At 40.4% G+C, this 25167-nt stretch overlaps 1 protein-coding gene across 1 annotated transcript in view; it reads right to left on the bottom strand.

The window, feature by feature from the left end:
- The window catches only part of PLXNA4 (plexin A4), a 650156-nt gene that overhangs the window by 107551 nt on the left and 517438 nt on the right, over window positions 1-25167 (bottom strand). The window contains exon 10 of the mRNA XM_051961546.1: window positions 9950-10150. Coding sequence (XP_051817506.1) covers window positions 9950-10150 — 201 coding nt within the window. The remainder of the gene's footprint in view (window positions 1-9949; window positions 10151-25167) is intronic.

Raw genomic sequence — 25167 nt, 5'->3', positions numbered from 1 at the left:
CGCTCAGCCTGAAGCCTCTGGGGGCTTCCATAAGGATGGAGACAGGAATGGATTTGGACTGTGTGCAGCCATAGACTCATGTCTCCTTCTTACACAATACTGCCAAAGTTTGGTGTGTTCAATTGTTTTCAGTCATGTCTGAGTCTTCAGGACCCTATTTTGGGTTTTCTTGAAAAAGATACTAGAGTGATATTGCCATTTCCTTTTCTAGAACATTTTACAGATGAGGAAACTGAGACAGACAGGGTAAAGTGACTTGCCCACACCGCCATGGAGTGTCTGAGGCCAGATTTGCACTCATTTTTCCTGATGTCAGGCCAGGTATTCTTAGCTGCAGATCTAACCATTACTCTACTCAATAAATGCCTTTCACCGACTCTACATTGCCTCCAGGATAACAGTCCTCTATTTAGCTTTTAAAACCCTACCCAAGAAAGGGATACACTTGTGCAAAAATATTTGTTAACATATATTGGACTACTTGCCATCTAGGGGAGGGGGTGGAGGAAGAAAGGGAAAAATTGGAACATAAGGGTTAATGTTGAAGAATTATCCATGCCTATGTTTTGAAAATAAAAAAGCTTTAATAAAAAATAAAGTAAGTAAGAATTAAAGAAACTGTTTTGGATATTAAAAAATAAATAAAACCTTACCCAATTTAGCCCTAATCTACTTTTTTGAGTCTCATTAGACATTTCTCTTCCTCCTCTCTTTCTGGTGGATATCAGGTCCCCCATGAACTGTTCAATCCAGCTAAACTTGCCTTTTCTCTGTTCTTCAGATATCTCCCATTTCTCTCTGCCTTTGCTTTGGCCATATCTCATGCCTGGAATCCACTCCCTCCTTACCCCCACCTTATAAAGTCTCTCTTTCTTTAAGAAGAAGATCAGATACCATTTTCTGTTCCAACCCCTCCTTTTTATCCCTACCTGCTGGTATCCTCCCTCCTAAGCTACCTTATATTTAATAACTACTTTGTAGATATTTGCAATTACTCTCTTTGTATTTATGCAATACAGATTTATATATGTTCTTGTTTTTTCCCCCATTAGAATCTAAGCTCCTTATGAGAAAGGATTGTTTCATTCTTTGTACTTATATTCCCAACACAGCGCCTAGCACAGAGTAAATATTCTTTAATTAACTAGGAACATAAAGATAAAGCAATGGAAACACTGGTGGGGGCACAGCATTTTCTGAGTTAGACGCCCATTTCCAGTGTTGATTTAAGGGATGGAAGTAAGCAAATTATTTGCCTTCTCTGGGTCTGTTTATCCCACCTGGAAGTGAGAAGAAATCCCTGTCCAGGCTCAACTCCTCATGCTTCTCCTGGAATGTTAAAAACACATAGCTGAATCTCCCAGCGTGATTTAGACCATTACTTATCCCTGGAATAGACCTTTTTGCCTTGGAATAAATAGCATGGCCCTGGATAGGGCCGAGGGAATCTGGGGCTCCTGAGTGACCCTCAGAAGATCTTCCATCTGTGGTCCATGAGCATACATTTGTGTTATAGACGGACAGAGTCCAGTCCCATACCAATGAGTTCCACATCTGGAAGTCTGTTTCCATTTTCCTAAATACTCTACCTCATCATCTCTAGATCCAGGTTTCCCTGGTTTCCTTCATGTCTCACCTAAAATCTCATCCTCTGTGAGAAGGCTTTCTTGATCCCCTTTTACACTTAGTGTCTTCCTTCCATCAACAATGCCCAATTTATCCTGTTTATATCTTGTTTATATATAGTTATTTTCATCTTGTTTCCTCACTAGACTTGCAAGAAGGGACATATTTTTTATAACTGCCAGAGCTTAGCACAGTGACAGGCACATAGCAGGTTCTTAATAAATGCATCTAAATTGGATGCTCTTGGGCCGTATTGCTAAACTTCTCTCGAAGTCCCTGGAAGGAAGATCTTACTGGAAATATGAATCCTAGGCCCCTGGATGGGACCAAAGGTAGCAGGCCCCAAACAGGTTATTTTCAGGGGGGTGATATCCTGCATACCCATGCAGGACATCATGAGCTCAAGGCCATTGCAATGGCCTAGGAATGGAGGAATTATCTGGGAAAGAAGAAGTAGTTGGGAAGATGGAAAGCAGGGAAAGAAATAAAAAAGGACTGTGTTAAGGCACATAGGAGGAGGATAAAAGTGAAAGTGAACAACAAGAACCAAAAGTGTTTGTGAATGGAATATGTATTTTTCTGGTCTAGCCTGACATTTCACAAGCTCACTTGCCTCTCTTCTGCTCAGCACAGAAAACATGGCCTTTTCTGCGGCCTCCAGACTCTTTCCCCTCTCCTGCCTCTGACCACCCACCCAGCTGGGACTAGGACCTATTCTTATGCTCCTGAAAGGAAAGAGATTACTTCCTGTGGGAGGTTACCCAGTGACAGGAGAGGGGTATCAGGCCCCTGTGTCACTGTGACCATCAGTCAAGCCTCTGATTAGAATTCTGAGGACCCTTCCCAATGCCCTAGAGAACATGGGGAGGGGGGAATCCTGGAGCCTGCCCCAGGCAGCAACTCCAATTCCTACCTGGTAATTTTCTCTTTATTCAGACAGACAATCCCCACCATAGGCGGCTGAGATGAGACAAAGGGAGAGGAGGATGGATGGTTACATAGCACAGCCCAGTCCCCAGACTGGGGGACAAATGAGTCCGTGGCCATTCCTCTGAGTAAGAGGAGTCCCTCAATCACAGATCGACATCTCTAACCCTGGTCAAGCATCTTGGAAATGAGCACCATCAGTTACGAGGCAGACTCTGCTCAAACACGTGGGATGGCTTAACAGAAACCTCTCACTCCTGGAAAAACAGCCCAGGGTGCAGGTTTTGTTGGCCTCCTGTAGAACAGCATCCTTCTTGTCCGCAACATGGACTTATAGCATCATGGAAACTAGGGAAGGGTGGTCAGCAGCAGAGATTTTCAGGATCTAATTGTAAGAAAATAGAAATCTCTGAAAATAATTATAGAATTTCCTTTCCCAGCATATCTGAGAATAGTCTTTGCAACTGTCCAGGCTGACGCAGGCTTGACAGATGGTCACAGGAACCTGTCTTTGCACTGGCCATGTCCTCTGCCTGGAACTCATTCTCTCCTCACTCTTTTCTTCCCTCAAAAATTGAGTCATGAATCACTTTCTACATGAAGCCTTTCCTCCTTCACCCACTATCACCTCACCCACTAGTACACTGCCTTTCAGCTTGCCCTACCTTGTATTGAATTACCTTTAATTGAATTGAATTTATTCTCTTTTTATTTCATAAAAGTACCTAAAAATAAGAATTATTTAATTCTTTTTATTTTTGTCACCAGCACCTCCTATGTAGCGTGTGACACATAGTTTGTAATTAATAAAGGTTTGTTTACTGATTGATGGGTTGTTAGGGATGCCATTGTTTTAGTTTCATTTAGCTTCAATTAAGTCTATTTCCTTCAGAAAACATTTATTGAGCACCTACTATTTGCAAGGTGATTCTAACCTACAGAGCTCATCAGCTACAGATGTTTTACAGCACAATTAGTAATTACCTTCACATGACAGAATACCAGGAATCAGAAAATAGTTATTAAATTCTTGCTCTTATTCTTAAGATCATAAGAGGAGGTGGGGGATAGAGGAGTAATTTTCTTCTGTCTCAAATTCTGACAGCACATACGGTTTACTTATTCCTGCTATTCCAGTTCAGTGGTTAGCTGGGGTGGACTGGTCTAGCTTTGGTTCAAATTGAGTCTGCTCGGTTATGACTTGAAAGACTGTCCTGATTATGGGAAGTGTCTAAGACAAAAGCATTCAACTCCCAAGTGTACCTGAGCCAGATTAAAATGTTAATGGGAAGCATTTAACAAAATAAGTAAAAATACAACAGAACGTTGATAATGTTAAAATGCAGTTTTCTGAGTCATTATAGATCCCGCTGGGATTTTTAGATATCATTTAGTGGCTCCAGTTTCTATTGATTCTGACACACTTCTCTAGGACACTTACTACATCGATGGCCAAGTCAGGCTTGGAAACCCAGTGCTAATTCTGGGTCATGAACCTGACAAAGTGGAAGCATTGCTAGAGCCAAGAGCAAAGTGGGCATCGAGGCACAGAGATTCTTTGTCAATTGGTATATACAATAATGGGGGTAAAAGGGAATGTGAGTGCGTTTGCAGGCAAGCTCACAGACACTAATATACAAGCAAAAATAACATACAAAAGCATAGGGTAGGAGGGGGGATGCAGGATTTTGAGTCAAGACATGTGGATTTCAATATTAACTCTGATATTTACTACTGTGTGACCCTGGACAAGTAATTTAACTCTCTGGGACTTAGCTTTCTCAACTGTAAAATGGGATATACATTTTTTTATTTCAGAAAGTTGCTATGAGGCAAATATCCATATAAACATGAATACTATATATAAAACTATTATATGGTCATATATAATATATACTACATATATATGTGTATATATATGTAATATATATCAATGCATTTGTATCTATATCTCTCATCATATATGTGCATATATATACTGTATGTATGCATGTTTTTAGGAGCAGCTAGGTGACACAAGGTATAGATCTGAAGTTAGGAAGATTCATCTTCCTGAGTTAAAATTCATCCTCAGACACTTATTAGCTGTGTGATTTAACCCTATTTGCCTTAATATCTTTGCTAAGAAAACCTCAAATACATTCACAGGATTGGACATGACTAAAAAAAGACAGAACAAGAAAAATGCATATGTGTATATATATTTACACACATATGCATAAATATACATATGCAAAATATATATATATATATATATATATATATATATATATTCTTTTCAAGGAACAAGAAGAGAACGCTTCCCCTCCCCACCATTCAGGAGCAATGGCTGTAAAAATACACTTAGATAAGCTAATTAGCCCCCAAGTGCACCATCTCATTCTCCAGTAAAGTTCTTTTCCTTAGGAACATTTTCTTTCTTCTATGGATGTCCCAGTCCCATTGCTGTCTCCCTTACTCAGGGGTCAGGATCTCTTTGACAGCTGGGAGGCCCCTCACCTTCTCACCCTGCCTCCAATCCCCCCTCCCTGCAGCCTTTACACACCACTTAGCATTTATATAGCTCTTTGCAATCATTGGACAGTTAATTGAACAACCCCTCTCCCCAAGCTAAGGAGGCTGTTACAGCTCCTCTGAGACCTCAGGAACGAGGGGGTTAAGCATCTCAATCAAGGTCAGGTGCGCCAGGATTGGGCCTCTGGATGGCTTAATCTATATATGACCTTGGGTGGGAAAACCTCCACCAGAATTTCCTGCTTTGACTCCCTCCCCCTTTTCCTCCTTTGACTTCTCTCAGACTCTTCACTTTTTTACCTTCCAGTTCCCAACCCCCTCAAAAAAATCTCTAAACTTTTGATAAAATAAAATCAGGAGAGTAAATTCTAAAATCTGAGAAACAGTAGCCTCACAGAACGTGTAGCAGAAGTACCATTCCTGGTACTGTGTCCCTAAAGGGTAGGGAAGCGACCAGGTTATCTGTGGGTAAGCAGAGGTTCTGAGAAAAAAAAAATTGGTTGTAGCTACATCATATATCAGTATGGTATAGTAAGGGTAGGAGTGCAAGTCCTGGATACTGGATACACACAGACTGGCTGTGTGAATTAACTCTATTTGCCATAACATCGTTGCTGCATCCATAATTAGGGGGACAGACTTTGTATGTTGTCTCCTCTATTTCCCTTTCTTTGCATCTGGAGAGCCTAGGACAGTTCCTGGACATACTAGACATTTCATAAATGCTAACTGACTGGATCAACTTCTTGACTGATTCTCTGTCTATGAACAGGAGAAGGATTTTGTATTGTATCATAGCCTCCATCCCCAGATGAAAAGTTCCTCCATGTGGGACTTTCATTACACACAGCTCTTAGATCTCCGGAAATGAAAAATGGCCACTGTTGTACCCATGTGAGCCACAGCTGTCTCCTGTCTAAGCCTGGGGATAACCTACCTGCAGCACCTGTGTACACCTGAGTAGACCCAAGCCCACAGAGGAAATCATAGCAAACGACGAGTCTAAACTCTTTTATGGCTCATTATTACTGTTGTTGTTATTACATTCTTTCATTATCATATGATGATAATTTCCTTAGTGATAACTGGAAGGCTCATTCAAAGAATTCTGAGGTGGAGGAAACTTAGTGATTACCCCAGCAAATATCTTCATTTTATAGATGAATGGGGCAGAAATCCAGAGAAATGAAGTGATTTGCCCAAGATCACACAGCTAGCTGGGGGTTGAACTGGGATTAGAATTGAGCCAGAATCCTATCTGTGAGAAATATCACGGGCATTTGGGAAATGCATGCCCTTGGTATTTAAAAGCCTGCACAAAAGTTGAAGCTTCCACAGAACAATACTAGATTCAACATGATCTTTTGCCCGGTACGCTGTGCTCGGCTTATATCAGGTTACTGCTGATTGTTAAATTTAAGTGTGAACATTTACATCTTGGAAATCAGCAAGACTACACATCAGGGCTTGATTTATTGTTTTCTTAATTGTCTAGACTTAAGAAAATGATGGATAAAACATTAGTAACAAATTAAATTTAAAAGTGTAACTTTGTATTTTTTCCTCCTGGAGAGCTGATTGTAAGCCACACCACTGTTATTAGCTTTCTTACAAGATGCAAATAATCTGTCTTTGGGACTAACTGATTTAACAAGAATCATACTAGTAGCATCTAGAATGGTTAATGTAATATGAAGAACATGGCATTTACAAAAGTCTCATCCTCACTAGCATTAACGAAATGATGGAGAAAATGTTAGTAATGCAAATTTGAAAGTGTATCTTTTTTTCCTGGTGAGCTGAATTAAGCCATATCACCTTTACTAGTCTTCTAGAAAATGCAAATAATTCAAGCTTTTTGATTAAGTCACTTGCTAAGAATCATACTACTATTATATTAGTAGTGTATGGAATGGTTAATGTAGTATGAAGACACGGCACTTAAAAGGTTTCATCCTCACTAGTATTAGGGCAACCAAGAACACACATGAAAGGGACATAAAATTGGGAATGTAGATTCAAATCCTGCCTCAGTCACCCATGATCCTTGGGACTCGTTTTATCTTAGTTTCTTCAGCTGTAAAATGGGAATAATAATATCTTAAAGGGCTGGTACAATGATCAAATAAAATTGCCTAAATGATCTATAAATGTTTTCAGAATCTTAGTCATTATTGTTATTTCTAACAGTGGTTCAGGAGAGATATGTTCATGTCTGAAGAATACCTGATAGAGGAGTTGACATAAGAACACAGACCTTCTTCTTTCACCATAGCTTCAGCCTTGAACCTTTGATAAGTGTTTAGAGAGATTAACCTTAGAGTGTTTAGATCCCTAAGAAAATAAGGATCCATGTACATGACAACAAAGAAGATTTTACAATGACCAATTCTGATGGGCTTGGCTCTTTTTAACAATGAGATGATGGAGGCCATTTCCAATGATCTTGTAATAAAGAGAGCCATCTGTATCCAGAAAGGACTGTGGGAACTGAGTGTGGATCATAACACAGTATTTTCATTTTGTTGTTGTTTACTTGCATTTTGTTTTCTTTCTCATTTTTTTTCCTTTTTGATCTGATTTTTTTTTTGGTGCAGCACAATAACTATAAATATGTATACATATATTGGATTTATCATAAAAAATAAAAGAAAATAAGGATCTGTGCTTAATAGTCTTGAAGGCTGAATGCTCTCTAGGCTTTTCTCTCCCCACATGGGATTTTATGGCTGGGGAGGTAGTTATTAGGCAAATCTCTTCCACAGGGCCTCGGGGTTTATCAGGGAAATGGAGAGTGTTTAACATTCTCTGTTTTTAAAATTTTTGCAGGACTATATATTTAGCCAGCAAGCACTCTGGTAGCTAGGGGAGGAGAGAAAGAGAGAATAGAGAACCATAGAAATTTGTTCATTGGTTTGTGGAGTGTTAAAAGTTTGTAAGATCATTTCTTGGCTCAGAGCCCTACATGCTGCATGATCCTGGGTCAGTTTCCCTAGTTGTGCCTCAGTTTCTTTCTTTGCTTCTCATCAATAACTCTGTGACATTTCTATTATCTCTTTCATCTAACAAATCTCTATTCTTCTAACATCCCCAAACCTAGTCGCTGTGATCCTTCCAATCAGATAGCCAGTGACAGATGGGAGCATGGCTATGTGTCTAATATCTTTCTTTCCTTGAGCACTTGGTGTTACACGATGGAAGGAAACACATGAGGAGAAATGGAGAGATTGTGAGGTTTGTTGGCAGATAAGAAGGTCAAAAGCTAGACGCGAAGGAACCAAGATAGACAGGAGTGAGGATACATAAATAACTAAGGAAGAGGTGCCTGATGCAGTCAGTGGACAGAAGTCTAGGAGATTACCGCGTAGAAAAGCAGGTGGATGATTGTGCTGGTCTTTCTGTATATATACCACCATGATAACAATAATACTAATAGTAATTAAACACATCTGTATAACTCTGGGAGGTTTATAAAGTGCTTTTATAGCAATGATCCTGTGATTTACACAGAAGGAGTACCTCAGATAGAGCTAAAATGGATGGTGTGGTCATTTTGTTCATCCCCCTTCTCCCAGAGTCCCGGCTTCCTCATCTTGGAAATGAGGAGATGGAACTAGATGATCTGAAAAGATTCTTCAAGTTCTAAATAATAAGAGCTAGCATATATGTACTAGTTTGAGGATGGCAAAGAATTTTGAAGATATTATCTCTTTTTCATCCTCTTAAGAACAAAGAGGTAAGTCTTATTACCCCCTTTTACAGATGAAAAAAAAAAAAAAAACAGAGGTGAACAGAAATTAAGTGACTTACTTAAGATGAGACAACCAGGAAATGTCTGGGGTTCAATATGAACTTGAGTCACTCTGACTCTGGATAGACCATTGGGTCTGCAATCAGGGAGGATCATCTTCATGAGTTCAAATTTGTCTTCAGATACTTACTAGTTATGGGAACCTGAGCAAGTTATTTAACCCTGTTTGCCTCAGTTTCCTTATATGTCAAATGAGCTACAGAAGGAAATGGCTAACTGAGCTGGTATCTTTGCTAAGAAAACCCCAAATGGGACCGTGGAGATCTGGACATGATTAAATCACCAAATCTCTATCCTTCACAAGGCCTGTGGTCCGTCCTATGGTTCATTTGACTTCTGAGAAGGTTCATTCTCCTCAGGGGGTTTTTCACCTGGTGCTCCTTGTGGGGAAGGGAGGGCTGACCCAACCTGGGGATGTAGTCTGGCTTTGGGGAAATGTTCTTTTTGATCTGTGTGCGGCTCTTGTGAGCTGTCTTGCAAAGGACTGCTGCTCTCAACCCTGGCTTCCTTAAAAGCACCTGCTAACCTATGCAGGTGAGTGGGTAAGAGAAATGATGAGCTTCAGGAAGGGGAAAGCAATGGCCTCCATATGCTTGGTACAGGGAGGACAACGATAATGGCTCTCCTGGGAGTCCAGTCACAGTTATAGTAAAATCATTTGTACATTTATAGGGCTCTGTGGCCCTGGCGATAAATTCTAGGGCTTCCTTCCTTCCTCCTTCTGCCTCCTTGCCTCAGCCCCTACCTCATTTAGAATATTCTTGTCATAACAGCAGACATTATGTTGAATGGAGACATCTCCTTCCCTCCCTCCCTCCCTCCCTCACTGTCTGTCTGTCTCTCTCTCTCTCTCTCTGTCTGTCTGTCTCCTCTTTTTCTCTCTGTGTGTTTTCTCTCTCTCTCTCTCTCTGTCTCACTTTCTTTCACTCTCTCTGTATCTTTCTCTGTCTTGTGTGTAATTGTGAATGGAGAAGAGGGGAGTTGCATTAAATCCTTCCAGAAAAGGGGGACAATAGAAAGGTGTCTCTGGGCCCGAGGTGGAGGAAGGACAGAAGCATGTGTAGCACTCACCGAGGTGTTCTGGCACTGCACGCTGGAGCTGTTGAAGCGCAGGGCAGGGACTCTCTGCTCTGTGCCCTGGATGTTGAGGATGCACTCGTAGCCCCGCTGACCCGACTGTGGTTGGGGCAGGTTCTTGGCTTTCAGGGTAATCGGTTTGATCACTTCCACTGGCACCAGGATCTTGTCCACTTGCAGCAGCTGAGGGCAATCCTGAGACCAGAGAGAAAGGGGATCAGGTGGGGAACCAATGTTAACCATGAAAGACAGCTCCTTCTCTTCCTGCCCCCATAGCCCCTGTCCCTGCTATGTTTCTCCTAGAGACTGGACATCTAGAGACAAGGAAATCATCTTGTTCTGTTATTTAACACGTGAAGAAATGGGATCCAGATAAATATCCATTCAGTTACTTGACCATTAATCTATTCACGGAGAAAAAAAAAAACACACAAAAACTGAAACACAGAGAAAGAGACGGAGACACACAAAGATAGAGACAGAGACAGAGACACTGAAAGAGAGACAGAGAAAGAGACAGAAATACAGGAAAGACAACAGGAGAGAGAGAAAAACAGAAAAAGAAAGAGAAAAAAAGAGCAAGAATGAGAGCGAGCACCAGAGCAAGAGAAAGATGGAAGAAGAAATACATATATTAAGATCAGAGGATCATAGCTTTAGATATCAAAGATTCCAGTGGGTTCGATTCCCTCATTTCAGATGAGCAAGTGAAGCCCAAAAAAATTATTAACTGACTTGGCTCAGTCACTGACATAATAAGCAGTAGAGTTAAGATTTGAACCCAGGTTCTCTGATTCCAGAGAAAGTACTCATTCTATCTTATGCCTTTCTGGAGATACATATCCACATATATATGTATACACATTCATATGTGTAGATCTATACATACACACACATCTCCTCACATACTTGGTGGGAACAAGATGTGATTGCAGGGATGAATGGAATAAGACTGTGTGTGGTCTGCGATGCTTTATAAAGCCCTGGCCAAGGACATAAAGGGTGAACTGTATGGGGACATTAGGATATAATGTGAAGGGTTGATGTGAGGGGCCAACAAGACTCGGTTTCCTGTATTTCAGAATCCTTTTTTGGAAAAATAGATTAGTATTCCTGGGGCTCTGCTGAGCATGCGTATGTGTCTACCATTCTTTTCTCAGGGGAGGTAAAGGTGCTTTGGAAGGAGAGAGGATTTTAATAACTTTGCCGGAATAACATCTGAGGGGCATAAATCACACCATGCCATTTTGTCCTGTCCCCTAGACTACCACCCTCCAGGGCTCTCTGCTAGGCACACCAAGAATGATGGCTCCTGGCCATATTAGCAATCAAAATCCTAAGAGACTTAGAATTATTTACATAGGGTCTTATCCCTAAGGACGCTCAGACACTTGACAGGTATGTAGGCCAGGGGGAAGAATTACCATTTCCCCATAGACCCACCACTAGCTCTTGGTTGTTCTTTGCTTCCCCTCAAAAGGGTAGGTCAGGAAGAAAGTCAATTGTGAGAGGCTGGCAGAGGTAAAAGGTAAAGAAGGGTGTCTGGAACAGTCCCAGAATGCGCTATTTTCCCTCATTTCTTGTAAGGTGAACCCAAACTAGGAGTTTTTAATCATTTTTGTGGCTTGAACCCCTTTGACAGTATAGATTCCTTCTCAGAATCATATTTTAAGACATAAAATAAAAGAGAATTTCTACAAATCCAGCTACACTTTTACCTTCCACAATTCTAGCACACTCCCTCTTTGGATCATTGCAATTTTACCCTACCCATGGCTTGTTTGTAGTTATTAACATGTCCTCCTCTCCATTCGATTATGAGCTTTGCCAGAACAGGAACTCCCTGTTACCTTGCTTTGTATCGGTAGCTCTTAGCACTGGACTCAGCACACAGTAGGTACTTAAAATATCATTATTGATTTCCTGATAAAGAAAACCCATTGTATTCAGAGATAACTATCAAAATATAAAAATAAACAAAAATTTACAGACTTCAAGTTAATACCTCCTTGCTTAGAATCAATTAATTCAGTCCAGATAGGAATACTTCCCAAGGACAAGTACTGTGCTATCCTCCAGTTCTCATTCTTCTCTGGCTTTTCTAAGCATAGAAGAAGTAAGGCAGAAAAGTAGATTTGATGGAAAGGAGATGGAGAAAAAGAGGGAGGGGAAGAGAGGGGGAAAGAAGGGAAGGAGAAAAAAGGAGGAGAGGAGAGGAAAGGAGTAGATAGAGAAAAAGAGACAGAGAGAGAAAGAGAGAGAGAGAGAGAGAGAGAGAGAGAGAGAGAGAGAGAGAGAGAGAGAGAGAGAGAGAGAAATAGAGGAAGAGGGGGAGAAGAAGAGGGGTGGCAGAAAGAACACGAACATACATAGGAACAAGTGCACCAACTGAGAGATCTATCTGCAAGCCGCCAAGCAGAGCAAGCTTGCTGAAGGGGGAGATCCACAGTTCCATTAAACTAATCTCCCCTCTGAGACGTCTGATCCCTCCAGGCTGCACATGCCATTATCCGAGGATGAGATAAAGAGGAGCCGCAGGAGCTGGAAAGACCAGCAGGAAAAGAAGGGGGGGGGGTGGTGATTACACACAAGACTTCAGCCCCAACATTCCGGTTGTAAAGCCAGTCTCTCTGTCTCTGTCTGTCTGTCGGTCTCACATTCTAACAGACCCTCCATGGCACCTGAGCTATTGAAAAACACAGAGGTGTGTCCATTCTGTGTAATACTTTTTCTGAAGTATTTAGCCCCTGTGTAATGTAATGCCCATTGTCCATGCTCCTCTTCTCCCTCATTCCCACTCCATCACTAGCCATATAATGGTTCGTGGGAACGGGAATTACTTTGCTGGAGACATGGACAAGGGACCATGGACAGCTTCTTGGAAGAGACGATATCTGAGCTGAGTCTTGAAGGGCAGGTAGGATTTCAATAGATGGGAGATAATAGAGAGAGAGGGCACAGAGGACAGCTGGTAGAAAGACAGAAAAGAGCAGATTCCAATTTGGCTTCAGAATAAAGTACCTGAAGGAGAAAGAGGACTTGAATAGGAGTTTGGGGCCACTTTGTGGGATGCTTTGGCTGCCAGTCTCTTTCACTGACTTTAGTAGGCAATGGAGAGTCATTGGAGGGTTGTGAGCCATGGAGTATGATGATCATAGCTGTGTATTAAGAAGAAGGTTAATCTTTCAGTAATGTGGAGAATGAATTGGAGGTGCAAGGGAAGCCTGGGGCTGGAAAAGACAGGTAGGAGGCAGTTTCAGTCCAGGGAAAGCTAATGAGGGCCTGAATTAGAGAAAGGGCAATGAAAATGCAAAAGCAAAAAACTAAAAGAATTTGACATTTGATTGCTGTATATGTGGGGATGGGAAGGTAGAAAAACTAAGGAGTCAACAACGAATATTAGTTTTGAGCATGGCTGACCAAGAAAGTAATGGGAACACTAGCAGAAATGGAGGAATCAGGTCATAAAACAAATATTGTGTAGGAAAGATGATGCAAATTGAACATATTGAATTTGAAATAGCAAGAGAGGGAAATGGAAGAATAGAAGGAAGGAAGAAAGGAAAGAAAGAGAAGGCAGGAAAGAATGGAAAGAGGAAAGAATGAAAGGAGGGAGTGAAGGAAGGAAGAGAAGAAGGAAGGCAGGAAGGAAGGAAGGAAAGAAGGAAGGAAAGGAGGAAGGAAGGAAGGAAAAGAGAAAGGGAATGCGGGAGGAAGGAGAGAGGCATCAAATATATAGAGCTGTTTTCTAAGAGTCCATTGGCAGGCCCATTGAGTTCTACCATGTTTCACGAAGAGAAAATGATGTATATAGTTCAAGGTCATCAGGCATTCTGACCCTAACTTTGGGGAATTAGGCAATACCATTACTATATAATGCTCTTTGACCTAGGAAGCACATTTCTAGAGGGTGGCAAATCTTCAACAAAGTGAGATAGGGGTGGACTTTTCTCACCCTAGGGAAGAACTTGCTGAGTCTGGGAAGCTGTTAAGCTTATGGTGGGCTGGCCCCTGAGCCCCGGGGGGCTTAGCTGGATACAGTCCAGGAGAGGTGGAGAGGCAAACCCTCAGGAGAGATGTGTAAGCCTCCATTTCTCCTCTCACCTTCCATTACATCCTTCCATGGCTTAAGATGAGTCCATTAATGAGCCCTGATTACCACTGGCCCCATAAAGGCTTAGTTTGCATATAAAAAGGTTGGCTGCTCTGAGAGGACGTTCATTAATAATAATTGATGTGGTAGAGGCTGGGCTGGGTAGATTCTCTTCTGCTGGTACTGTAGATTGACCCCTGTGCACCTCTTAATTGAAATGTAAAATGGCAACCCTTTCTAAGGCAATAAGGCATGAAGGGGCCATTTCCATCACCCAGCCACCCCATCTTCCCAGATTCTGATCCTGTCCCACTCTTCAGGATCAAAGCCATGTACAAGCAAGCCTGAAGGGCTTGCACAAGAATTGATCTTTTGTCATCCACTTCTACAGGTCAGTTAGCTGGCTGAGTGGATAGAACTCTGCTGAGTTTAGATCTGGTCTCAGATGCTTATTAGTTGTGTGATTCTGGGCAAGCCACTTAATCCTCTTTGCCTCAGTTTCCTCATCTATAAAATAAGACCTTCAGCCTCCACTTTTCCATTCTCTTAACTTTTCAGGTCTTCCATCTTCTTTCAGAATGTTTTCCTCCCCTGCCTTTCTTTCACCAAACATTGCTTCTGAGCCTTGACATTTTGCTCAGCCTCCCATCTCCTGTCTTTATACAGTTTTTCCTATCACTTTTTATGCCCCTCTTGCTGAGGATTAGTTTGGAATTAGAACAAAGACAAGGGTTTCAATTCTATTTTTCACATTTATTTTCTATACGACCTGCTCTGAGTCCCAGAAGACTCAGAGCATATGTATATATAATATTTACATATTATATATGTATTATATTTATAAGATGGAGGAATTGGATTAATTGACCTTTGATGTGCCATCCAGCTGTAAATTTGTGATCCTAACATCTCCTCAATCTACCCTGAGTCCTCCAAATCCAAATGGAACAGGGTCATTAAACTCAAGTTCCATTCTGTCCCTCTTCCTCTAAAAAAATGCTCTTATTTTGTACTAAAGTTTTTGCCCTAATTTTTGGCTTTCAGTCATGAAGAATTTAGGCAGCTATCATATCAGATGCTATTGTAATAATAATGATATTTATTATTCCCTCCATCCCCTCCATTGATTTTTCACAATATCCTTTCTCTCCCCACTAAGTATAAGCTGGTTAGATCCAGGAAAACACCAGCTTCCTTCCCATTTTCTGGCTTCTTTAAATACATTGGTAAAAGTTCAAGCTGCTACTTAAATCAACTATTTCCTGCAGCCCGGTGGTTTGGAGCCATCCCAAAGGCATCTCGCCATATTTTACTATACTTTTATTCAAAGGCAAAATAACACAGTGATAGAATATTGAACCAGGAGTTAAGAGACCCGAGTTCTAGTCTTTGAACAAATTATTCAATCTCTCTTACCAGTTTCCTCATTTGTAAGCTGTAAAGGAAAATGCTTACCCTGCCCTTCTTTATATTACTGTGGGGATCAGGGAATATGAGTAGAAAAGGGTTTTAAGAAGTACAATAAACTTTGGGAATCCAAGGGATTATTATTATTTTCATAGCATAATACTGGGGCTTAGTCTATGTTCCAATGATGATAACCACAGAAATAAGACTTCTTTGTCATCAGAACACATCTCTCTGAATTGTCCCCTTAGAAGCTTCCAAGCATTCAGCTAAGACTTATGTTCCTCCCACTCTGGAGAAGTTTAGGTTATCTAAGCTATTCTTTAGGACACGGGTTCCTTCAGGGCAGAGAACAGAGTTATCTTAAAAGGGACTTTGGCAAGAACTGGATGCTGTGGGAGTGAGACTTGGAGGGGAAGTGGACTGTCCAATCCCACACATTTCAGAATTGATTTAAACCCACAAATGCTCATCCAGATAGAAACTTCAGAGAGAGATCATCCTTACAGAAAAAGATTTAGATTTGGAAAGGGTATTGGGAATCATGTAGGCCAGAGATTTTTTAACCGTCAATCTTTGGAATTTGTAGATAGATTTCAGAGGAATTATGACTTTGGATCAGAAAAAAAAAACTTTATTTTCACTAAATGCTGAGATGTAGCATTTCCTTCAGAGATAAACAACCAACCATTGCTTTGAAAAAGGCTCCACAGGGGCAATTAGATGGTACCATGGATAGAGCATTGGCCTAGGAGTCTGAAGGATCTGAGTTCAAATCCAGACTCAGACTTTTAACACTGTGTGATCCTGGCAAATCACTAAATTCCCATTACCTCACATACAAAAACAAAAGATAGAAAGGGCTCCATATGGGCTTCTTCAGACTGCCAAAGGGATCCATGACAAAAAAAAGTAACAATTCCATGATCTAGACCATTCTTGTTTTACAAATATGGAAACTGAGGTCTAGAGAAGGATCATAGATTCATGGACCTCTAAAATTAGTATAACAGGTAGCGCTTGTATAGACTCTAAGGGTTGGGAAGTGTTCTCTATATATTATTTCATCTGATCCTTACAACAACTATCTCCCTTGAGAGGCAGGGGCTACTGTTATTCTCATTTTATAGACGAGGAAATAAGGCAGAGGGAGTGTCCAGGGCCACATAGCTATAAAGAGTCTGAGACAGGATTTGAACTTGGTTCCAGGACTCCAAACACTGTATAACTTTGAGTCACTCTGCAAACAGCTGTTAAATGCTTCCTATGTAGTCAGGGGGTTAAATATTAGGGCTACAAGGAGGCTCCATTTTTAAAGGGGGGGGCGACTTGAAAATGATTATGCACCTATAGGATATAAAATTTAGAGCAGATGAAAATTAACTTTAGAGGTGTATTTGTCTGTGTATGTATGTTCAGGGGTGGGGAGGCACATTGTAAGATAAATGGGATATTCCACAAGATGCTGAAGAAAGGGAAGATGCTGTCCACTTAAATAGTTGAAATAAAAAAAGATGAGCGTATTATGATGAACTGCAACTCCAAGAGCATGTACCAGCATGAGAGGGAGGCAGCCTCCAAAGCTCCAGTGGCAGGGACAGGGATGGGGAGCAGGGTGGCTTATTGAGCTCCAGGGCCTCCTGATTTACAGCCTTTGACGTGGTGACCTGACCACTGCTCTAATTCTCCTCCTTGTAACGTCAAAGTTAACTTCAAATGCACAAGCCTTGGAGGGATCTATGGAGGGGAGGGGAGGGATCTATGGAGGGGAGCTAGTGTTGCTCTAGCGAGGGACTGAGGAAATGAATGAAAGAGGGGTTCCTTCCAAAAGACATCTTGGGCCCCATCAATCTCCCGAGATGTGTCAGTTCTTCTGGGAGACCCCTCCTCCCAAATTTACGCCTGCCTCCCCAGTCCCATCATGCCCCAAGACAAAAAAATTTAATACCCCATATATTTCCTCCACGTTCCCCAAGTTTATAATGCCATTAGTGTGATCTATGATCTGCCTGTTTATAGAGAGAGCACAAGTAATAATACAGAGGGGAAATGCCTATAACCTTATAGGGGCGTGATGGGAAGAAGGCTCAAGAGATTGATGGGGATAGAGGAAACTCGGAGAGACCAGAGAAAATAACGGGATACCTGAAGAGAATAATAGATTGCCCTTCATCCCTTAAGAGGGGGTGAGGAACCAAGGTTAGAGATAGGGCTATTGGAGCAGCCAAATCCTAGATTTCTGGAGTTCCTTCTGAGAAACGCTAAGGGACTCTATTAACTGCTGGGCATTCTTATACTCTTCTCTCGTATCATCTTTTTCTTCTTGTTATTTTGCCACTAACATTTTTCTGTCCCTCCTTAACTCTTGTCTGGATTGTCAACTTCCAGTTGCTACTTTTTCTGATTTTCCTACAAGTCACTATGAGATTAATTTTCATAAACATTGAAAGACATCTCTTCTGTTTATAAGCAATCAATGGCTCCCCTACTACTCTCCAAATAAAGTTGAAACTTCTTATATAGGCATCTGAGACTTTCCTTAATCTGGGTTAAATCCACTTAGCCAGCCTCGTTTCATATAATGCTTCCTTGTATCTCCTACACTCTTTCCGATCTGTACCACTGAAACCCTTTAAGACGTCTTCTGCAAGAAACCTTTTCTTGGGGCAGTTAGATGGTGCAATGGATAGAACACTGGCCCTAGAGTCCGAAGAAGCTACATTCGAAGCACTTATAAGCTGTAAGTCACTTAACCCCAATTGCCTTAGGAGGAAAAAAGAAAGAAAAAGAAATTCTGTCTTAGTCTTTTAGCTATTAATTCCGTGCCTCCCAAACAAGCTTATATTGAATTCTTCTGCTTTTATTTGTGTTTATTCTCTTTATATTTTCTCTGTATGCAGCCATATCCATGCCCTGTTAGAGCAAAAAGCTCTTTGCGAGTAGGGACTGTTTCATTCTTTGTATTTTTATTTCTAGTATTTAGCACAGTGCCTGAAACACAGAAGGTGTTTAATAAATGCGTGTTGGTTGAACAACTGGACCCTATTCATTCTGTCTTCTGCTTCCAGAATGCAAACTATGATTGTTTTCAATTCCAGACAAGCTTTGCCTCATGAGATCCTCCTCATATTTTACACCTAACGCAGAATGTCACAGCCTTTCAGTCTCTTTCCCTGAACCTGCAGATATTCATCTCCTGTTCCTAGATAATTTCTCCTTCCTGGGAAACACTCTAGTATGCTGTGCCGTCTTGTGGAACAAGGGAAGGAGTCTTGGTTTTGGAGTAAAAGGGCCAGGGCTCTATCAGCTCCTGAAGTCACTCCCTCAGACTCTAACATGAGGAGGGTTTGCCTCAATGGCTTGTAGAGCTCCTTCCAGCTCTATCCAGATCCTCTCTGGGCACTTATGATGTTCTAACTACTACTTGTTTGTGTGCCTCTCATCTCCTCTGCTAGATTTGAAGCTCCCCTAGGACAGGGGTTATAGTTGACTTATCTTTCTACCTCCTGAAGCATAGTAAAGTTTGTAGAATTTGTCCAGGTTGCAGGAAGGGGAACTTTTAGAGTTTATGTAATTAAATTAGAACTTCATTTTCCCCTCTTCTGATCTTCAACATTAGCCGGGGGGTCCCAGTCTGAGACAGTTGATTCACTTGAATTCAGAGAGAAGCGGGTTACTGACTAGCAGATTCCTGGCCAAGCCAGCATGGACTTAAGCTAATTGTACTTCTTGCTCTCTTAATAAAGCAAAGCAAACACAAAAGAAACCAAGTCATTTGTACTAGAGATAACACTGGAGCCAAAATAAATCCCACAAAATCAGTGAGGGGAAGGAAAAGGAAAGAAGATCTGGAAAGAACAAGAAGCTTGGGGGGCTGTGAGGGAAAAGGGAGACAGAAGTTGCTAAAGCAATAATTTGAAGAATTGGGGGCACTGGTTTGACTTGACACAGGGCTCCTTGAAGCCTCCAGCCCTTTAGCCTTGAATACATGAAACCTGAAGAAGGAATGGCTCAAGGTATGGCTTGTACCCTGTTCCTGGTACCTGGTTCCAGGGAACCAGCTTATCTGCCTTCTATCTGTGGATCTGTCCTTGGCTATGTAGACCTGACCAAGTCACTAGCTTGTTTTCTCTGATAAATGGCCAGGACAATCTTTCTCCTTTTTCCTTCTTTCATTCTTAGGGGTGTTATGAAAACGAATATGAACATATCTAAAAAAAAAAAGTCTGTACTTCGTAGAAAAGACAAAGAAATATGCTATATTTAGTCCAGGGAAGGGAAAACTGGAGGAGGGCTCGAAAATAACCTACCAGTGTAAAAATGATTACCATAGAGCTGTGTTTCATTTCTACTCAGAAGGAAATAAGAGGAAACGGGTTTAGGGTACAATTTTTGGGATTCTAGTTAGATAAAAGGGGATGGACTTTCAGACAAGGATATTTGTTTCACATCATAATGGATTAAAGAGGTCACTTGTAGAATATTTCTTGAAATTTTTTATGAAAAACACTAATCTCTGATATTTTTAAAGGGCCCTTTAAATGTTCTTCCTACTCCCCAGTCCAAACGGATATTCTGGCTATTCTTTCTCTAGGAAAGTCTCTCTAGGAATAGCGTCAAAAAACATGGATTCACATGTAGAGTCCAACACTAACTAGCTAAGGAACTGTGGGCACATCACTTACTCTGTTTGTCTCAGTTTCCTCATTTAGAAAAGGGAAATAATAATATCTGACTCCTATGATTGTTGTGACAATCAAACAAGATATTTGTAAAGCATTTTATAAGCCCTAAAGGGCTATATAAATGCTAGAAATCACCATTATTATTATTATTATGCAACATTGCTTAAAGCTCATTAACATAGGGTACTCCTAGTATAGGGTACATAGATGGCACAGTGGATGGGCACCAGACCTGGAGTCAGGAAGACTCATTTTCCTGAATTCAAATCTGATCTCAGACAATTACTAGCTGTATGATACTGGGTAAGTTGTCTAACTGTTTGCCTTAGTTTCCCATCTATAAAATGAACTGGAGAAAAAAATGGCAAATAATCTAGTCTCTCCCAAGAAAACCCTAAATGAGGTCACAAAAAGGCAGAAACCACTGAAACAACTGAACAATAATAAGCTCCTAGCTCAGAACTTCCTCCAACAAACATGACCCGATCTCCTCTAGCTTCAGAGTTCTAAATCCATGACTATTCCAACCCCATAAACCATATTTGTAGACTATGGTCAAGAAGATATAAATTTAAATCTTTGGGAAGCATTTCTATTATCCTGGGTGAATCCTTAATCCCTATGGATCTCAAGTTCCCCAGGACTTTTCTATTCAACATAGATAGGATAGATCTTCAACAGCAGAGGAGGTTCCCATACCAGGAGCTCCTCATGCTGATTTAATCACAGTTCTTTTCAGGACTCGAATACTATTATTATTATTATTCTGAGTTCCAGGGAAGCTCTCCATCACTGACTTGTGTTATGGGAGACAAATCTGAATAGACAAAGCCCTTTGAAGTTTGGACTTCACCCCTGAGATGTTGTTCTGTGGGAAGTGGGTCAAAGAAGGGGGATCCTAGATGGCACAGAGGGAGAAGTTGACCAAGAGCTGTAATAACAGCAACAATTCATATTTCTATAGTGCATTAAATCTAAAAAAAATGATTTTTCTAACAGTGAAAACAAGGAATAAGTAGTATAACTATCATACTCATTTTATAGATGGAGAAATTAAGTCAGAGAAAATCCATGATTTACTCATGATCCCAGTGCTAGTCAATGTCAGAATCAGGATTCTGGATTGAACACATTTACATGTTTCCTACCATATTATGCTTCTTCTCAAAGAAAGAAGATTATTCTTGTTTCTGCCTTTTATCCTGAGTTTGGATTTTCCTTACTGATAAAATTGGGAGAACATCTTGATCATGGCTTGTCACCCTGGATCATGGTCTCTCTGCTTTTTCTCTCTCCTCCATTTCTTTCCCACAAGTGTGTGACATTTCTGTCAATCTGGTCAATCTAGATTGGTATATCACTCTCTAGCCATGAGTAAAGATCTTTTCTAACTTTATCCACTTTCCTCTGCCTCAGAGCTTCTGGTACTGAAGTCAAATTATTCTTACTACAATTTCATCATCAGTCATAACAAAATCACTTGTAATTTGGAATACAGTTACGATAACCGGCATATGTTATTGAACATTCTATTTATAATAAGCATAATTATGCCAGAATAATTATCATTAATATAGTAACAACAATGATCAAGCAGTCCTCTGTTCTGGACCAATAACTCCACCTGAATGCATCCTTTATGCAGGGGGAAAAAAGAGATAATTTCATGTCTCTTGTGGCTGTCAACAAAGCCAGTGTTGAAAGTGGAAGACACAAAGATGAAAACCTTGCAGGGGATGCAAGAAAGCATGGTCCAGATGAAAGGACACCTGACAGCAATATTTATGGCTAATAAAAGGTTTCTGTCTGGATCCCTTTCCCTTGGAATTAGAAGGAAATTAAAACCTATAGACCATTCATATAACTGGTGAGCCACAAGCCTCTTCTGATGTCTAGGAGGGTTGGTCTGAACTCTGTCCAGGGTGTTATGTCTGCCCCATGCCCAGAGAGCAGCTTCCCCTGGGGATGGGAAATGGAAGAAGTCAGCCAGAACAATTCAGATGGGTGGCTATGGATTGGATCTGGAATACGGCTTCGTCATTATTTACTTCTCCTTTTTTGGGAAGCCCATTGGATATAATCCTAGACAAAAGCGGTAACACTTCAAGATACCCCATGATGGAAGACGGGATCAAAAGATCCTAAGCTCAGAGCTGGAAGAAAGGATAATAAATAGATCATCCTACCTCTTCATTTTAAAGATAATGAAACTGAACCCTACAGAGATAATATAACTTGTTCAAGGACATAGAAGTACCAGGATTCAAATTCTAGTCTTTTGACTCAAAATCCAACACTTTTATTTATTATCATTCTGCCTTCCATATGTCTGCAATGTCCCTTAGTGGTTCCTTCTTTGTATTCACTCATCACATTTCTAACTCCCCCAAGTGTAGACTGATCTAGTCCAAGAATATAACAGTAATCCACTTTACATCCTGCTCAGTGGAAGGGGATTGGATCTTGCTAATAAGAACTACGACAAATAGCAACAGCAACTGACATTTATACAGGGTGTCCCAAGAAACTGAGCAGATTTTTTACCATTGATGGAATGGTGAACTGGTCCAACCATTCTGGAGAACAATTTGGAACTATCTCCAAAAGTCTATAAAACCATATCAGTACTAAACCTGCATCCCAAGTAGCACAAAGAAAAGGAAAAGGATATAATACATACATGTTTTATGTATGTATACACACATACACATACTTAAGAATTGGAAATTGAAAGGACATACTCATCAGTTGGGAAATGGCTGAACAATAGTACACGATGGCACAATTATTTCTGTAGAAGTGGTCAGCTGAGGACAGTGGGAGACACTGACTCTTAATTCAAATCCTTGGGCAAGTCATTTCATGTCTCTGAGTCTTCATTGCCTCATCTGTAAAAGGAGGGGCTTGAACTGAACGGCTTCTGATAAGCCTTTCCATCCCTACATCTAGAATTTTAAATATGCTCCCAGTACCAGATACGCTACCACATCTAACGTACACAACAAATTATTTCCTTGTTTTACAAAACCAGAGCAAAGCAACCTGATGTGAAATATAACATAGGGTAGACTTACAATGTACAAATCCAGTCCAGGAAACGCACCACAAAATTGTAATTCTTCGGATAAACTAATATTCTAGAAGAAAAGGAATCAAAACTAACTAAAGCCAGGAGTGATAATGAAGGGATTGATATGACTCCCAGTTATTCTGGAACTTCTTACTGCACTGAGAGCTCTGAGACTTGACAATAAGAACACAAGACCAGCTGGAAAGATTTAGAGGGCAAAATGGGCTCTTCTCTCATATCATTTTCTCCTGTCTGGGTTTTTTCCTCCTGTTTTCCCCCAATATCCTTCTGGGGGTTTCTAACAGCCAGTCTTCTCTAAGACACAGAGAATTTCTAGCAGCTACTCCCTGTCAGATACTGACACAGATTTCATGCTCCTTTCTCTCTAAGCCTTAGAAGATGCTACTATTCCAGAGGAATCCCTGGTGTATCTGCCCAAAGTTTAAGAAGCAGAAGTAGATTCTTTTCCCTTTTCTCTCTCTCTTCTCCTCTGACCTTAAATTATCAGGTGCAAACCTCCCACTTTCCTTTACGTTATCCTTATATGTGTACATGTATCCGTAGCTTGATCTTCAAAAAGGTTGCGTATACATACGTGAGAATTTCCATATATGCACACTCTACTATATGTACATATGCATATTATACACACATGTGTATATATCTGTATGTGTACACATACATATGCTGTTAGCATAGTATCTAGCAGGTGTTTAATATTTGTTGAAATATACACACACATGTATACACATATTTATTTATTTTCCCCTAATTTTAAAAACATGCAATAGAAATAGGTGCACATTTTATATGCACACATATATAGAGTGCCTGACATATAGTAGGTGTATTATAAATGCTTGACACACACCTATACATACATATATATATACACGTGTGTGTGTACACTTAGCACAGTGCCTGGCATTTGGTAGGTGTTGACATACATACATATGTGTGTATATACACACATATCCCCCCCTACAATTACGTACTTTCTCTTATTTTTTAAAACACACACAAACATATCTTTAACAACTAGAAAAAATAAGAGAAAACAAGGAGGTAAAAGCAGAAAGATGAAAATCTCTTTCAAGATAATTAAATAATTGGGGAGTCTTTGAAATCTTGTAGATAATTCAATTATTTCTCTCTCATCTTCTCCATTTATTATTCCCTCCATTTTGTAACTTGTATATTCTGTTCTATGTACAATATTTTCTGTTAGATAGATTCTTTTTTAAGCGTCCCTTTATCTCTGTTCTAGCAATGTTTTTCTCTTTGGGGAACTAAACAGCCTCAAAGCCTAGTCAAGTATTCATGTCTGGAGTGTTAATACCAGAGAGGATCTTCGCAGGCCACTTAGCTTATTCTCCAGTCCCCACCACAATATAGTACCTAAGCAATATTAAAAAGCTGTTAGGTACTGGACTACAAGAGATTCTGCGACCTCTTGTCAACCAGACTTATCTTGAATCCCTACCACCCAGCAATCAAGAATCTAATGTGTTATCCAACCAGAGTTTTCCTACAGAGTGTAAGTTCATTTTTGATGGTTTTTTTGTTTTGTTTTTTTATTTTCTCTTTGTATGCAATGGAATCTTAGAATAGACTTTTACATATAGGAATTCATATTTAACTTTCTACAGGCCTTCCACCTACTCCCACCCTATCCCTATTCCTACATACTCAGATTTTAAAAGGAAATAAAATCTCTTTACTGCTTCCTTTTAAAAAAGGTGGGGGGATGCCTTAAAAACACTGACTTTTCTATTTTTTTTGTTTCTATAACAGACTTTCTCTTTCCTTCTCTAGTCCCCAGGATCTTCAGAATGATTACTGAGAAAGCAAAAAGTGCATTTCTCATTGTAATCCGGCTTCAACAGATTTGGTTGTAAAGGAAACAATGGTGCGAGATGTTGTGCTCCTAAATACACACTGGACTGAGCTACATTGA

This window comes from Antechinus flavipes, chromosome 5 (assembly GCF_016432865.1).
Source record: "Antechinus flavipes isolate AdamAnt ecotype Samford, QLD, Australia chromosome 5, AdamAnt_v2, whole genome shotgun sequence".
Taxonomy (NCBI): Eukaryota; Metazoa; Chordata; class Mammalia; order Dasyuromorphia; family Dasyuridae; genus Antechinus; species Antechinus flavipes.
The sequence above is the reverse complement of the archived record's forward strand: the minus strand, read 5'-3'. Positions and strand labels throughout refer to the sequence as shown.